At 42.0% G+C, this 17,075-nt stretch overlaps 2 protein-coding genes across 6 annotated transcripts in view; one reads left to right on the top strand and one right to left on the bottom strand.

The window, feature by feature from the left end:
• The window catches only part of ltbp4 (latent transforming growth factor beta binding protein 4), a 45,629-nt gene extending 37,907 nt beyond the window's left edge, over window positions 1-7,722 (bottom strand). For 3 of the 4 annotated variants that reach the window (XM_081715888.1, XM_035525641.2, XM_081715889.1), the window contains exons 1-3: window positions 7,649-7,722; window positions 4,572-4,642; window positions 1,879-2,194 (exon numbers count right to left, since the gene is read on the bottom strand). In XM_081715888.1, the coding sequence (XP_081572014.1) occupies window positions 1,879-2,194; window positions 4,572-4,642; window positions 7,649-7,707 (446 nt within the window). In that variant the 5' untranslated portion in view covers window positions 7,708-7,722. The remainder of the gene's footprint in view (window positions 1-1,878; window positions 2,195-4,571; window positions 4,643-7,648) is intronic. The other variant, XM_081715890.1, reaches the window with a different exon arrangement.
• Window positions 7,723-14,315: 6,593 nt separating this feature from the next.
• The window catches only part of LOC113580116 (uncharacterized), a 37,055-nt gene continuing 34,295 nt past the window's right edge, over window positions 14,316-17,075 (top strand). For both annotated transcript variants that reach the window (XM_081715887.1, XM_081715886.1), the window contains exons 1-2: window positions 14,316-14,450; window positions 16,918-16,978. In XM_081715887.1, the coding sequence (XP_081572013.1) occupies window positions 16,934-16,978 (45 nt within the window). In that variant the 5' untranslated portion in view covers window positions 14,316-14,450; window positions 16,918-16,933. The remainder of the gene's footprint in view (window positions 14,451-16,917; window positions 16,979-17,075) is intronic.

Here is a 17,075-nt window from a genome sequence, read left to right as displayed (position 1 = left end):
TAAGTCACATCCAATTTATTTTTAAAAGGCTTAATAATGTGTTATCTCTAAGTCACATAATGTTTCTTCAACACAGGTGGAGTTTCAAGTTTGCAGCTTTAACTGACCTCTTTTACATATTACAGCATTTAGCTCATGCTTTTATCCAAAGTGATTTACAATTATGACAGAGTACAACTGGCGCTATTGAGGGTTAAGGGCCTTGCTCAGGGGTCCACCAGCAGCAACTTGGCAGTGGTGGGGCTTGAACCAGCAACCTTCTGAGTACAACTCAAATACCTTAACCACTGAGCTACCACTGCCCAAAACTTCAAGTGGATAAAGATCTCATTCACACTACGGATGTGTTATGAGATTGGAAAAATGCAGTCATTCAATACGAGTGTGAATGTGCTGCTCTGGCCCTTCAGCTAGATGCCTGCTAGTAAATACAAACTGCCCTTTCACTGGTCCATTGTGAGAAGGTGGTCTCCATATCACCAAGATGTTCCTTCATGAGGTTAAAGCAGTGGAACAGGGCACTCACTGAACCTAAGCATGCAACTCAAACCATTTGAAATAATGTGACCTGATCTGCCTCATTCAGAAACATACAAATCTCTCATGCTGACAGTCAGATCTACCACAAACACTGCCTTTAATACCAGTAACCCGATAACGAGACACTAGATCACCAGATTTCCATAAACATTCCACTACCAGAAGTGAGGTAAAGAATGACACTCACACTAAGAACATAATGACAGACGTATGTTCCACACTGTGAAAATACAAACTTTAAGAATACACCTTTTAAGTCCATAAGTGTAGGTCAGTATACACATTATTTGTTTAAAGAGAGTCATGACTCCTAGCGGTTCTAGACAAGCGTTTCACTGTTCAACTTTTGCTGCATTCCCTTCATGGCAGGTGAATCTGTGGCCTGTTGAAGTCAAATGAGACAGTTCTGTAATACTGTGTCCAGGTACACTGGACAGAGATTACAGAACCATGACCATGCTCTTATAGCTTAATGGAGAAGGAGGAGTGTGTGTGTGCAAGAAGTCAATGGGAGTAACTGAGATTGGAGCCAGAGAGAAGGGATACAGAGAAAGCAGTAGAGGGAAAGATTAAAAAGAGCGATAGAGAGAGAGAGAGAGACAGAGAGAGATGAGCTTCAAGATTTGATAGCAGGCACAGATTTAAAAAAAAAAAAGTTTTAAATATCAAAGCTCTCACCATAGATTTCCAGAGGTCAGTATCCCATTATCTTCAAAAATATAATGCTTTAGTAATACAAATCCAGCTGTTCAGAAAAAAATTAATCTTAAAATATATTTCATTGAATTTTAGTAAAATAATTTTTTTGAATTTTTATTATGTATTTACCAGTCTCTAAATGCAATAGAAAGGCAAAAGAATTCAGTGGAATTCAGTGACAAAAGAATTCAGTGGAATTACAGAGAATTCTGTTTTCATTTCAGAATAGATATGCTGTGTGAGGAATCTAAAAGGTCTCTGAAGTAGGTACATGTGTGCGCACACAAACATCTACAGAAACATGCACGCACATCCATACACACACACGCACACACGCACTTCTCCGTCCAGTGCCTGCCTGGCTTTAAACAACTGTACTGAAGTGTATACAAATAATACAGTAGACTTGTATGGAATAGGAGTGCCATCTATAGACAAGGTCTGGTAGTACAATATTGTACAGTCATTTAAGGAGAAGCCTGCAGCAACTAAAAGAACTCAGGGTTCCATAAATATAACCCAGGTCACCTACAGAGAAGCAGTCACCAAAGCCTAAACAAAACACTGCAAATCTCAGTTCCTTTTTCTAATATTATATATGCAAATCATGAATGAAAAAGCAAAATTACAACACCTCACCTAGGAGGCTGCCAGTGTAGCGCGAGCCCTTTCCTGAACTTGGACACGGAGCTGGCAGCTTTGCACATTCGCACCAAGTAGGTTGGGGTGCTGCTCCAAATGCCTACCATGGTAGGGGAGGGTGGTGCATTCGTAACAGGTGCAGATATTGTGGCAGGTGGAGTGGTGGCCTGAGACGACTGAGGCCACAGCCAGGTATGTGGGGTTGGCATGACACTGGCATGTTCACAGCGATTGCCATGGAAACCTGGATGACACTGACATATGTTGGGCTGCTTGCACACTGCTCTGTTATGGCAATGAGGAAGACACCTCGCTGAGAGAGAACGACAGAGAGAGACAGACAGAAAGGCAAAAAAGAGGAGAAAGAGAGGGAGGGAAAAGGGAAGAAGAGGCAGGCAAAGAGAGAGAAAAAGAGTGAGACACAGAAAGAGAGAGGGATGGTCAGACAATAACGGACAGTCAATATAAACATAACAGAAAGGGAAAAAGAAAAGTAAAAATGACTGATCATACACAAAATATTCCAAAATGGCATATAATTTATAACAATTATAAGAGTCATTTGACTTGTACACAGCTTTTCACAATGACAATGCAAAATGACATTGGAGAGGTCCAGGCTTGTAACCCTCAATGAGTGAGCCAGAGGTGGCAGTAGCAAAAGCTCCATTAAGACATCCAACACTGAAAACCTAACCTCTTCCGGACAGCAACTAAAAACCTAATTTGTGTTTCAAATGCAAAAATCTTATTTCTGCTGCTACCAAACACCAAATTCTTTGCACAGTTGCACTTTTCACTTCCTGTCATTTCAAAATATGGACTGAAAACAAGTTCTTTAGTGAATTTAACAAGGATCTTGGAGTGAGTTTAACTGCTTTCATGTTAAATAGGCATTTTTACACAGTGTATAGAGCAATTTTAACATCAGATTTCTCATACACAGTGGCAATGCATGTTAAAGCCTTCTTCACGTTTTTTTTCCTGTCAAGACACTAAATGTCCAGTCTATTTCCCTCCCCACTTGGAACCATGCTGGGATGTTTTAAATATTGCAGGCATGCCTAAAACATCCTGCAGTCATGTGCATGATGCTACGGTGGTTCGCACAAGCTAAACAGGAATTTAGAAAATGTGCAGATTATGACCATGAAATATCATAGATGTGATATAAATCTTGGTCTCGCTACATCAGATAGATGTTTGTCCTGTAGTAAAGCATGGAAAAGCACTGTGAATTACCTGGGTTGCCCAAGGAAGATGGGTTCCCATTTAAGACTTTCCCCTTCCAGGGATTCTTCCTGAATTCCATACAGAGAGAGTTTTTCCTTGCCATTGTCACCTCTGGTTTACTCAAAAGGGATCTGGACCCATACATTTGTAAAGCTGCTTTATGAGAACTTATATTGCAAAGAGCACCATATAAATACATTTGACAACTTTGACTTGGCTTGGGGGGATTTTACAGAAGGGAAATACCATTGCCCCTCAAAGAAGTAAATATGTAAGACACAACAAATATGACTTTCATATGAGAGGAGTTAAACATTTTGTCAAATGAAAAGATTCTCAGCAAAAGAGTTACATTCTTTATCCAGACATGCCTTATATTCAAAACAACTTATGTAATACTTTTGAAGACATGAAACCATGTTTTATAAAGGCCTGTGGGCAAAAGATGGTTTGTTATTGGTCTTCTAAACAGCTCTAAAATATTTGGCAAAGTGTGAGGAAACAGGAGACAGAGCTCATGGTGTGGTCCATTAAGTCAGCCCACACAGATGGCCTCCCATCACTGAACACTTGATTCCTATAAACAATAGCTTGGACTAAAGCCTGCAGTGCTGCTCTACCCACTCAACACTGATCTGTTACCTAAAGCTTGTTTAATTCAGTCCTCTGGTGTCCTGGAATATTTCAGTTGTCATCTATAGAGCAGCACTGAAATAAATAGAGACATGATTAACATGTTTCTGACTTTTGGCATCTTTAATGGGGTAAAAAAAAAAAACCTCCATAGACTTCCCTGATGCAAAGTATGAGATGGCATCTTCTCAGATTACACCACCACACTGCATTGAGGAGCATCAAAACCTGTTCGGAGAAGGTGGCTAGTATTTTAGTCTGCCATACAGGCGTGCAGATGGGGCAGTGGATCATACGTAACATGTTGCACACCTGCGACCACAGAACATGTTCAACACATGATATATTTACAACTCAAACCATCACAGATGCAGAATGAATCTCTACAAAGGTAAGCAGGGGTGGAAGATGCAGGAATCCACTGTGGGTTTGGGTTTGCTCTGAAATACAGACTGGGTTCAGTTTGGCAATGGTGACATTTCTGGTTTGGCAAGCAACTCCATTTTTGCTCACTTTAATTTATTCCAGATCCACTGAGAGATTTAAGATGCAGTGCCCTGACTAAGTATGTAACACAATGATCACAACAGTGCAGTGGCCAGATAAATAAATGTAAATGTAAAAACAACAATCTAAAAGAAGGATTTAATGAGTAGCAAACATACTAAAAACCATTTGTTGTAGTTTTCATTTATTTATTTACTGTTGATTAGATTATCAGGAACCTTCAGATGTTAAAATGCAATATAAGAATGATATATGAACAATTATACAAAACAACAACAACAGCTAAATGCGTTTTTAATCCAATTTCAGTTACTCACGTTTTGTGCATTGTTTTGTCTTGAGTTGAACAATCCATCCATGGCAGCACCTAGTACCACACACATTAGGCCTGCAAGTGGAGGGTAACGGAAACAATGTGAGTGAATGGAGCAGACAACACTGACCCCTTCATATAATTTTAGCTGTACTTTTCTTTTGAAGTTGGTCTGTTATGTAGAACTCATTTTTGTTCTTGCTTGATTTGGCTGGCAAGTGACCCTCCTCATGCACCCATTAAATGAGAAACACAGTTCAAATTGGCATCTTTGTTCATTCTTGTGTATACAGTGCAAGTCTGACCTCTACCCTCACTCTAAATTAATTGCACCCTTATACAGGCTGTACCAATTTAAACAGCACAATTTTCAAGCAAGCTGTTATGAATGCAAGAATAACCCAGGGTGGTAACTGTCCTTTCTTCCTGAGTTGAATTCATGTGGAGTAGAAAGGCACCAATGATTGAAAATAAGGGGGCCACAGCTCAGAAGCCCCTCTCAGCAGGCCTCTGTCCTGCCTGCCTCTATCCACATGAGATATTGGTTTTCCCACCCTGGATTTGGCAGGCTTGGTCTTGATCCACATCGTGTGAGTAAACACTGAGGGATTAAAGAGTCCTCGCCATCTCCTTGGCCAGCTTCTGTTTGCTTAGTGACTTCAGGAAGAAGGAGCAATTAGCACTCGAACAGAAACTTAGGTGACAATCGCTTAGTTCCAGGGAAAAATAAATAAATAAAAGCCTACTACTGGTGTGTATGAACCAGGGCTTTTTTTCCAGCTTCAGAAGGGATTTGCTAATTAGTTACAGTTTAGTGGCTTTATTGAGGTTTGGCTTTCATGAGGCACACAAGCCTTTCCAGCATGCAATAGGACAGAGAAAGACAACTGATGTAAGCTGTAGTAACCTACTGTGCCCACTCCAAGACCACCAGAGGTACCGTGAGTGATCCAAGTATATGTGTATTTATTATGCAGACACATTTTTTTAAAGAATGCATTTATGGCAGATTTTTAGAAATTACAACAGGACGTCCTTTGGGTTGGTTCTCTAAGGAAGTAGAATTCAAAGTAAGTGCTGCTGAAGCTGTATGTGAGAATCTTCATTGCCACCAAACTGTTGTGCAAACATTAGTGTTAGTTCAGGTGTGCAGTCACCTGAAAGGCTTTGAGCTGTCCTGAGATGTTGGCATTACAAAAGGGAGTATCCTCTCAAATTCCAGAATGCAGAGCTGTGACCCTCCTCTTAGGTTTATAATGTGGGACTGACACCTAAACTATACATTCCAATCTCACACAAGCAGTGTTTACATATTTTACAATTAATGCATAACTTCACTGTTATAAACTCAAAGGCATCAGGAGTTTCCTATAACTAGCTCATCTTTAGAAACCTTTGCTCATATAATGTTCAAATAATTAAGGAAAAAAAACCAAAAACAAACCATTCAGATAATAAAAGAGCCATTGTTTCGGAATTGCTTTCCTTTCTACATCCACCCTATGTTCTTTGCCCTCAAATGAACAGTTGATTTCTCTGTTCTTTTCTGTGGCAACAAGTCAGCAATAACATTTTTCAGGCATCAAAATCAAAAACAGTGAGCTCTGCCCCAGATAAAGCAGCACACAGCAATTATCCATAAATCACCCCGATTCTGTTCCAAGGATATAGCAGAGGTCCCATTACAATATGTAAAAAACAATAAATCCTGTACTGCTCATGCTCCAATCTGATCCATGAGACACAAACATAGAATAAGATAAAAGCTGGTCTGTCCATGCTTTTGGAAGGAGGAAACTATAACATGTCAGACTCTCTTTGAAGCTTGGGAAGTCTCTTGACTGTATTTAAAATAAGGCCAGTTTCAAAGTGTGTTGTTATCTGAACTACTGATGCACTACTAGGCTGGTTAGCATGGCCACACTGTGTAGTGATTCCCTCACTCTTCAGTGACTGTGAAAGAAGTAGCCATGATTAGCCAACTCCACGTTTCCAGAATAGATCACATGCAGATGTACTGACTTTGGACAATGTCCAGCGCTGAGCGATTGAGAATCAGTGTAGGTTTGAAGAGGTTAGGCTGTTTCATAAGACCAGTGATGCACTGACAATGAACTTTCACAAGAGTTTAGTAACAGCTCAACCCTGTCCTCAACTCAACATGGAATCAAATCTAAAAACCACAATTAATCTAAACAGGAGGGCGAAGCCATTTCCTGGATTTTATGACAATAGCAGAGCAGTCAGTAGCAGTGAGACATTTCACCAGTTCGATAATCAGGAATTCTTTTCATTGCTTGAAGGATTAGCATTTCCAGTGTGAGTTTAGAGCAATATATGAACAGATCTTGGGCTCTTTGGTTCAGTCATGCGCAAAAAAAAATAAAATAAATAAATAAAATAATCAAAAAAATAAATAAATTAATTAATTATATATATATATATATATATATATATATATATATATATATATATATATATATATATATATATATATATATATATACACTTGGCATACACAAGTCCAGTGCTCAGACTGCTGTGGACCTGCAGAGTCTTTTTAGCATACATTCATTATTTCATCAGATTGAAGCAAAATGATTTTAAAGTAAGGTGACCAGGAGCCTATGCTTAACTGTCTTACATGTGAAAGAATGGCTGTGTGTAAAAACACCAAACAAAAAGGCAAGTGAAGGGTTATCTTATGCACTGGTGGTTAAGTGACCCAATAGCAGTGACAGAACCAAATATGAAACATTTGCAGTTACATTGATAATCTTCTTCTTCACCAAGTTGGATTAATGAATTTCAAAGTCATGTTTTAAAATATTTTGTAGAAAAAGGTTATGGGCCATAAAAAATGATGCCATCTTCAGAAAGCTGATATCACCAACCAATAAATGACAAAATGACAAACATTTAAAATTGTATTTATATTTATTAATTTACTTTAAAAGCCTAATTTTAAAATCTTAATTTTACATTGTATGCTTTAAAACTCAAAATGACTTAAAACTAAAAATTGTATATATGCTTAAATAAAACAAAATAAATAAATGAAAGGCTTTTAATAAAACTTACCCATTTAAATCTATCTCTATGCGTGTTGAATTTTTCCTGTTTCCGTTAATTTTTCCCATCGTCCTACGTCTGAGCTCATATTGGGACAGCCGACGCTGCACTTTGTAAACTGAGTAATTAGCTGCAGGTGACTGGTAACTGAACGCGCTCACCGTACTCGATAGCGGACGCTGAGATCTCTCAGATGGTACTTGTGCTCTGAGTGACAAGGTTGCCCCCGATAGAGTAAAAAAATAAACAAATAAACATCCAAATAAGTAAAAGAATGATTTCCTCGAGTTTGTCATTGTATCCACGTTCAGGCCAGAGTGCATAACTAGATGCTGTTCAGAGATGTACAATTATCAGTTTCAGTTGAAAATGATGTCGTTATTCTTTCAGTATTAATCTTTTAAATCTTTTTTCTACAAGTTTTTGTTTTAAACAAGAAATCGTAGCAATTAAACAGGCCACACTAAGCGATGCACTAAACTTGGTAACGCTCCAAAGAGTCCCAGTACGAGCGGCGAATTCTCATCGGTGGGTGTCGTGGTCTTTGAGCCAATAGGAGCGATTCTGGCTTGAACGCTACGGACAACCAATCAGATTTTAGATTGACGTGGGCGACCGAAACTTCATCACAGTCTTCGAACCCAACGTATAAATTTGATGTGATTTCTGTAGGATATTTCCTTAGTTTTTCAAATTCGATTACCGTATAATCGAATTTCTGTAATGTTTTAATATATCTTCTAAGCATTGTAGTGACCATAACAATCGAATAGCTAAGGAATAAAAAGAGGACACAGATCCTAACACGTTCCTTTTTAATTTTATTTTAATAGTGCCAGCACCACAACTAAAAGAAAAAAAAGACTCGTTTCTAGTGTGAGTCAGAGTTACTCTAGAAATTACACTTATATATGCTTTTGTTAAAGCTTATATCTCTTCCTTTCAAAACATTTTCTTCACATGTCCATTACTAGAGGTGCACTGTAAAACCTTTGTGTATTGCTTACCCTTCTTGTAATCTAGTGCACAATCCACAAAGAAATTAGGATTAGAGGAAACAGGGTGCCAACATTTGATAAATATTATGTAATATGCACCATTTTGATATTATGAAAATTAACTAAGGGGGATAAATTATAACTTATATTATACAAATGATACTCCAGTGCTTCCAGTGCACAAGAAATGCATTAGGGAGGAAGTAACATGTTTTATTCTTTTCAAACCATAGACTTTAAACAGCTCTTAAATATGGTTAAAAACAACCACTTAGCATCTTAAAGAGCCTCTTTATCTCAGATTTCAAACTCAACTTTGAGCTGTTTTGCTTCTGGTGTTAAAGTGCAGACACTGAAAAAAAGGAACTGTAATGCATGCAAACTCTCATTATAAACAATGTATTTGAGTTATGAAAAGGCACTACATGTTGGCTTTTAAAACAAGGTAAATCAAGGAAAAATGGATTGATGTTATTCTGTTATTTATCTATTATTTTCACCATTATCCATATTTATTCTGTACAGTCAGGTGTGTTAGAGTAGGATAAACTTCTCTTGCTACTTTCTTGGGCTCTGCTGATTAAAGCTGGTGCTTGTCATTTCATATATGGCCCTTTTATGCCCACTAGGGTCAAAATTAGTTGAACTTTAGATGTAAGGTATAAATCATTGTAATATCAATATCATCAATATGATATGTCCCCATGCTTCTTAAAGATTAAACAGCTTTAACCTTTAAAAAGGTGCAACATCTGTCTCACCCTTTTGTTCCCACAGTGATTCCTGATACTCCTGTTCTAATCCTGCCCACCTTGCATTCAGAGCCGTTGCTCCCTGCCCCTGAGCATCTATGCTGGTGAGGCAGGAGGTTGTAGGGGGTTCCTCCTTCAATGCTCATTGGCTTTCAAGCAGCAGTTATCCCAGTTCCCCACATAACATGCAAAGGTGGTGTACATCATCTCCCGTCTGACTGGGTGGGCTCTGGCATGGGCCACCCCGATCTGGGAGCACCAAACTGATGTAGGCTCCACTGCAGCAGAATTTGCTGCGGCCCTTAAGCGGACTTTCGACCTTTTCTCTGGAGGGGATGATTTCCCGTCTCCTTAATATGTCAGGGGAGAAAAGCAGTGGCTGATTATGCGATTGAATTCTGCACCGAGGCGGCCGAGAGCGGATGGAGCCCCAGAGCGCCGATGGCTGCTTTCCACCAGGGCATCAGCGAGGACCTTAAAGATGAACTGGTCCACCGTGATACTCCCGCCTCTCTCGACAACCTGATCGATCTGGTCTTGCGTATTGACAATCATTCGCGGCAGAGGCATCGAACATGGGGACGAGAGATCAGTCAAGGCTGTCCTGAAGCTCTGTGCACCCTTAGTCCTGTTCATGTGCATGACAAGCAGGAGGAGTCCGGATCCCAGCCAATGCAGCTAGGACACACCCGCCTTTCCTGAAGTGAACGTGATGCTTGGTTGCTGGAGCGGAGGTGTCTGTACTGCGGAAGCGTGGGTCATCTCCGCCCAGGTTGTCCTGAGCTCCAGGGAGAAGACAAACATCCATCAGGGGAGGGAGGACCTCTGAGGGACTCAACCAGTCCTCCCTGAGCTCAGGGGTTGTTTCTCAGGACCACAATTGTTGGGGAACGTCTGAAACACGTCTCCAGGCATTTGTGGACTCTGAGGCAGTGGGCAACTTTCTTGATGCTGGGCTGGCCAACAAGTTTGCCCTGCCACTGGTCCTACTGGATGAACCCCTAGCCATTGCTGCCATTGTTGGCCGGGCCCTTGAGCCAGGGGTTGTTAATCATTATACCCATCCAGTCAGGTTCGAGTCGGAGCACACACTGAACACATTGTACTGTTCATTATCCATGTTCCCAACTTGCAACTGATTTTGGGGTACCCCTGGCTTCAGTGACATAATCCTCAGGTAGACTGGCTGAGCTGGTTGGTGCTGTCATGGGGTTCGATGTGTCAGACCTCCTGCCTGCAGCCAGCCAAACCCTGCTCTGGGGCTGGTCGCAACCCAGACGGTCTGGATCTGTCTTGAGTCCCCCAGTAATACTGGGACCTTGGGGAGGCATTTAGCAGACAGAAAGCCCAACTATTGCCCCCCCCCTCCGGTCATACGACATGGCCATACACCTCCTCCCGGGCTCCAGTACCCCTAGAGGCCACTTGTTCTCCCTTTTGGGTCCTGAATGTCAAGCAATGGAGGAATATATCCAAGAGCACTTAGCCCTAGGATTCATCCGACCATCTGCTTCCCCGGCTGGTGTGGGTTTTTTTTTTTGTCGGGAAGAAAGACGGTGGGTTACGCCCCTGTATAGGCTACCAGGGCCTTAACAAGGTGACTGTCAAGGACCATTATCCTTTGCCCCTCATGACCTCAGCATTTGAGGCGCTGCAACAAGCCTCCATTTTTACCAAATTGGACCTGCGTAGTGCCTACAACCTGTTGAGAATCCGAGAGGGAGACCAACGGAAGATTGCGTTCGTCACCCCCTCTGGGCACTATGAATACCTGGTTATGCCATTTGGGTTGATGAATGCACCTGCCGTCTTCCAACGGTACATCAACGAGGTCTTAAGGGAGGCCCCTGACACATACATGTTTGTCTACTTGGACGACATCCTAGTATACAGCCAAACGGTAGACGAACATGTCACCCATGTTAGCCGGGTCCTCCAGCTTCTGCTCGAGAACCACTTCTTTGTCAAGATGGAGAAGTCAGTGTTCATGCCCGTACCATCTCCTTTTTGGGATTTGTCGTCTCCCACAATAAATTGTGCATAGACCCCGGACCCCGCCAAGGTGCGGGCTGTAGAGAACTGGCCTAGACCCACCTCGGTGCGTCTGGTCCAATGCTTCCCGGGCTTCACGAACTTCTACCACAGGTTTGTGAAGAACTTTAGCGCAGTTGCAGCCCCACTGATCATGTTGACTAGGAAGGCGTTGGGTCAGTTCTACTGGTCCACCGAGGCCCAGCAGGTGTTTGATGAACTGAAACACCGTATGATCAAGGCCCCTATTCTGCAGCTCCCTGATGCCAAGCTTCCGTTTGTCATTGAGGTGGACACATCTGAGGAGGGCGTTGGTGCAGTTCTGTCCCAACGGTTCAGAGAGGATGACAAACTGCATCCCTGTGCCTACTTCTCTCAATGGCTGTCCCCAGCAGAATGGAACTACGACGTGGGTGACCATGAATTGCTGGTGATCAAGCTTGCACTCGAGGAGTGGAGGCACTGGCTGGAGGGGAAAAAACACCCCTTTCTGGTCTGTATGGACCATAAAAACTTGGCCTACATACAGCAGGCCAAGCAACTTAATCCACACCAGGCCAGATGGGGACTGTTCTTTGCTCGGGTTGATTTTACCATATCTTACTGGCCGGGCACTAAAAACATTAAACCAGATGCCCTCTCTCGGCAGTGGGAATCCTTGCCGCCTTCTGCTCCACCCTCGACCATTATCCCTGGGGTCTGCATCGTAGCGCCAATCCAGTGGGGGGTTGAGAAGGCAGTACGTCAGGCCCTCCTTACTGAACCAGACCCGGGTGAAGGCCCGCCAGTAGGGCTTTATGTCCATAAGGTGGCTAGAGCTCAGGTCCTCAAGTGGGGACATGCATCCCCCTTTTCTGTGCACCCAGGAGTCACATGGACGCTTGAGTTTCTCTATTGGTGGTTTTGGTGGCCCCGCATGGAACCCGACGTCCGAGCGTTTGTGAACTCCTGTCGCAACTGCGCTCAGTGCAAGGACCCCAGGACAAGGCCTGCTGGTCTGTTGCACCCACTAGCTGAGCCTTCGTGCCCTTGGTCTTACTTGTTGCTCGAATTGATTACAGGGCTGCCCCCATCAAGGGGCAACACGGTGATTTTGGTGGTCGTAGATAGGTTCTCCAAGGCTGGCCACTTCTTTGCACTGCCTAAACTGCCATTGGTGAAGGACACAGCTAAGTTATTTCTTACCCAGGTGGTCCGTCTTCATGGGCTGTTTAGCGACATCGTGTCAGACCGCTGGCCTCAATTCACCAGCTGGTTCTGAGGGCCTCCTGTCGGTTGTTGGGGGCGGAAGCTAGCTTGTCCTCCGGCTTCCGCCCCCAATCCAACGGCCAGACAGAAAGGGTTAATCAGGACTTGGAGCGCACCCTCCGCTGTCTGGCCTCTTCCTGTCCATTCTCTTGATCTGAGCACCTATTATGGGCAGAATTTGCCCACAACACCCTGTGGCACTCCTCCTTAGGCATATCACCATTTGAGTGCTAGTACGGTTATGATCCACCCATGTTTCCCGACCAAGAGGCTGACGTGGGTGTTTGATCTGCTGAGCAGACGGTCAGGCGCTGCCACTTCACCTGGTGACAGGCACGCAGGGCTCTTTTGTCTGCCGTGCTGCTCAAAAACATTATGCCAACAAGAGACAGCAACCAGCACCGACTTATCGGCCAGGGAAACGGGTTTGGCTATCAGCCAAGGACCTGCCTTTGCGTGGTTATACCCGCAAACTCACCCCTCGCTACATCGGGCCATTCAAGGTTCTTCACCACATAAACCCTGTTTCTTATCGCCTTGCCCTTCCCCCATCATTGCGTGTTCACCCCACTTTCCACGTGTCTCGCCTTAGGCCCGTGTTGTGTTCAGTGGGCCCCTCCAACCCGCTGGGTTCAAGCATGGTGGACGATGCACCGGCGTATATGGTACAGCGTCTGTTGGACGTCCGGCGGATTCATGGTGGAGTCCAGTATTTAGTGGACTGGGAGGGATACGGGCCCGAGGAGCGCTCCTGGGTCCCCTCCCGTCACATCCTGGACCGTGAACTCATTCGGGCTTTTTGGCGGGATCGTGTGGCTGGCCTTGGGACGTCAGGAGCCGCCCCTTCCAGGTGGGGGGGTACTGTAAGGGTTGGCACCAGGCCGAGGCCCCCTTCGGCCACCAGAGGGAGGCCTCGAGTCAACCATACCACTAATCAGGTTTAACACCCAACAGCTGGTCTAGAGCTTATATAAGCCCAGTAACCAAGTCATTCAGTGCTGGGTCTTTGCTAAAGTTTTGAGCCAAGCTCCTAGCCAGTAACTTCAGGTATTGAGGTCTGTGAGCCCTCGTGCTACACCTCACTTCTTGTCTGTGAGGGTGTTTGTATTTGTACACATCCCCTATCCAGTTTTCCCTCTTGAGTCAGTCTGTCTCTCTCCTGAGGCTTTCCTTAGCCATTCAAGTTCCTCCCTGTCTTCTGGTTTTGTTTGGGAAGTTTTAGTTTGGTTTTCCCCAGTGCATCGGGGTTTCCATTTCTTCCCATGGTGTCCTTTGTTCTCCCCTTTTCCATGCTTGGTGTGGTGTTTAGTTCTTTCCTTTTGTTTTACCTGTTTACCAAGATCTAACTGTTCTGCACACAGGCCCACCATTATTAGAGTGTGGCATACCTGGGTTTAAGCCCACCTTACACATTCTTCTTTTGCCCCAACATTATATATTACTGGGGCAGCAGTGGTGTGTGCTGCAACTCTGCGCTCATTTCTATGTGTTGTTCTGGAATAAAGTGAGGAAAGATGGAATAAACTAAGGAACCGTTTCCTCCTTAGTTTACTTCATGACATACGATGAAACAAGTTTTTGTAAACCATATGTCACGCCCAGGGAATGTACATAGCACAAGCTTCGCGCATGCGTCCGAAATGTTTGCCCACCTGACAAAGATGGTTTACTGGGGCAAATAGGGATAACAGAATATCTCGGAATTTCACCATATTTGCAGTCATGTAAAATAAAATATTTTGCGGCAAAATATAGTTAGCGACCTATGACACTAAAAAGCTGGTAAGCGCCAATGAAATTTATCGTCGTACGATTTCATTATGTAGTGTCTGTTTCAACTGCTGGCACTTTAGCCAGCTAGCTTGCTACTGGAGGGCTAGATGACTAACTGGTTTCTTTAGTGTAGCCTTGCAGCTATTTCGCTGGCTGTTAACTTAGTTACTAGCTAGCTGGTTAGCTAACTAGCCCACTTTCGAGCAAAGGCGGATCGAAATGTAAGGTAACTTAACTAATACCTAACTGTTTTTTTCACATAGTTTGCCAAGATAGCTAGGTAGCTAACTAGCTACTGATAAGAACCCATTTTTCGGCAGTTAGCGTCTTGTTTGTACATTTGCTTGCTTGCTTGCTAGCTAGCTAAGCTAACGCTACCTAACGAGATAACTTGCATCGAATTGTCAACCTAACTGTTATATTAGCTATTTACATTTGGGTAAATGTATACAATCAGTGCTAATTAGTAGCAACTAGGCACTTTGTTATAAGCATTGCCGCGAGGGATGTTACTTGTAAGTTAACATACCTAAGATCAGTCGCTAGCTAGGCTGCTTGTATATGGAAAGTAGCTTTATAACCTAAGATATTTGGTTCGCTGTGTCATTTTGGTTTTCGATATATCGATATATCTGGCTGCTAGTTAATCAGCTATCTGTCTGGGATTTCGGGCTTGGTTTGTTAGTTTACAGTTATTTGTTGTCGTAATGAGCAGTCTGAAGTTTTAGAGGCTAAATATGATGTAGGATTACTGCGTAAAATGTCCGCTGGCAAAGCAAACGTTGCTGGAATAAGCACCTTGGCCAACAGGTTTGGTGCGAATGACTTACGTGGGAAGGCCAAAGCCGGTTTGTCCAGATCATCTTTCCCTGTCACACGTTTATGCTGGACAGAAATAACTTTACATTCAAATGGCGTTTGTATGTTATAGCAGTCTCACTCGAGCCTCTATTTATATGTTATAAGGCTGAATATCAAGTTCACCTCAGCAGTGTTCTTGCAGTGTTGCTAAGAAGGTTGAAGTCCTCTCACTATTGCAATTGTCAGATCCAGATATTTGTTTGGTAGATGGGTTTAAAGATCTCTCACTTCTTATATATATTGTGTGTATGTATATGTATATATGTGTGCATATAAAGGCCACTTAAAATGTCAAAAAGGGAAACAAAAACTACACAGTATTCTTTTGCCAGGACACTTGGTTGACAGTAATGTTAAAGCATCCTATATGTAATATTCATATGTCCATAACATTGTCTCATAATGGCTAATCATTGTTGATGTATGATGGTCACATGGATGCATGGTTATTTTCAGACCCATTTGACCCATGAATATAAAATAATGCATTCTTTTGGAAATCTGGAGGTGTTTTGGGTGAGGGACAATTTTAGATACACATCCTGAGCTTGAAAAACCCAACAGGGTTTCACATCTTTATATAAATATCTCAGTGTTACATACTTTTATACCATTTTCAAATGCATTTGCCCATTCTGCCTTAAATAATCCATTAAGGTTTCAGTTGTAATTCATTAAAATAGGTTCACTTGGGCATTTTTAGTGCATTTTTAGTGTCAAGGAAACAGCAGTCGTTTGTTCCTACTGTTTAGCACAATTTTCTAAGTCAGACATGTTTTTAAGGACTGCTGAATATTGTTATTATTACATTTGGTGGATGCATGCACAGACTTGCATGTGGGAGGTTTGCCACCATGTTACCATCCGCTCATCATTAATATTTGAATACTGACCTGAAAAACTGACTGCCAGTCAGAGCTTTTTACACAGGCTGATTGTTGCAGCCCTCTTTGAGAAACACAAGGCTGCCGGTACATCATCCTCTCTATCCAGTTAACGTTCCTATGCTGACTGAAAACAAGCAGCATAGGCAAGCCAGTGCTAATACAAAGAGGTACTGTTGAGTCACTTGGAAAGGTTGAGTCACCCTGCCCATCTTATTGGAGAAGGCAGAACTGCATTAAGTTACTGTATAGTATTCATAGTATTAATGGGAAAAATAAATAAATCTATATATATACACATACATATATAATGTGTGTGTATGTGTATATATATGTATGTATAGGTATACGTGTGTGTGTGTGTGTGTGTGTGTGTGTGTGTGTGTGTATATATGTATGTATGTGTATCTATATATATATATATATATATATATATATATATATATATATATATACATATACATACCTATATGTGTGTGTGTGTGTGTGTGTGTGTATATATATATATATATATATATATATATATATATATATATATACACACACACACATATATATACACACATATATATATATATATACATATTTTTATATATATATATATATATATATATATATATAACACACACTATATATATGTTTTTATATATATATATATATATATATATATATATATATATATATATATATATTTATTTATTTCTTTTTATTTTTTTTTCTTCTTTTCGCAGGCTTGTCATCTAAACCATGCTGAAGTGGTTTTCCACCGATGAGGGTGGCTCTACCCAGGGGGTAAGTAGGACATTCGGAATGTTTTTAGTGTGCACGTCTAGATGTTATGTGATTATATGATTTTTAAAAAATGATTATTATTAATATTACCTAAACA

The sequence above is a fragment of the Electrophorus electricus genome, chromosome 6, assembly GCF_041902795.1.
Source record: "Electrophorus electricus isolate QZ-2024a chromosome 6, ASM4190279v1, whole genome shotgun sequence".
Classification (NCBI taxonomy): Eukaryota; Metazoa; Chordata; class Actinopteri; order Gymnotiformes; family Gymnotidae; genus Electrophorus; species Electrophorus electricus.
Note: the sequence above shows the minus strand (reverse complement) of the source record. Positions and strands in the feature narration are given on the sequence as shown.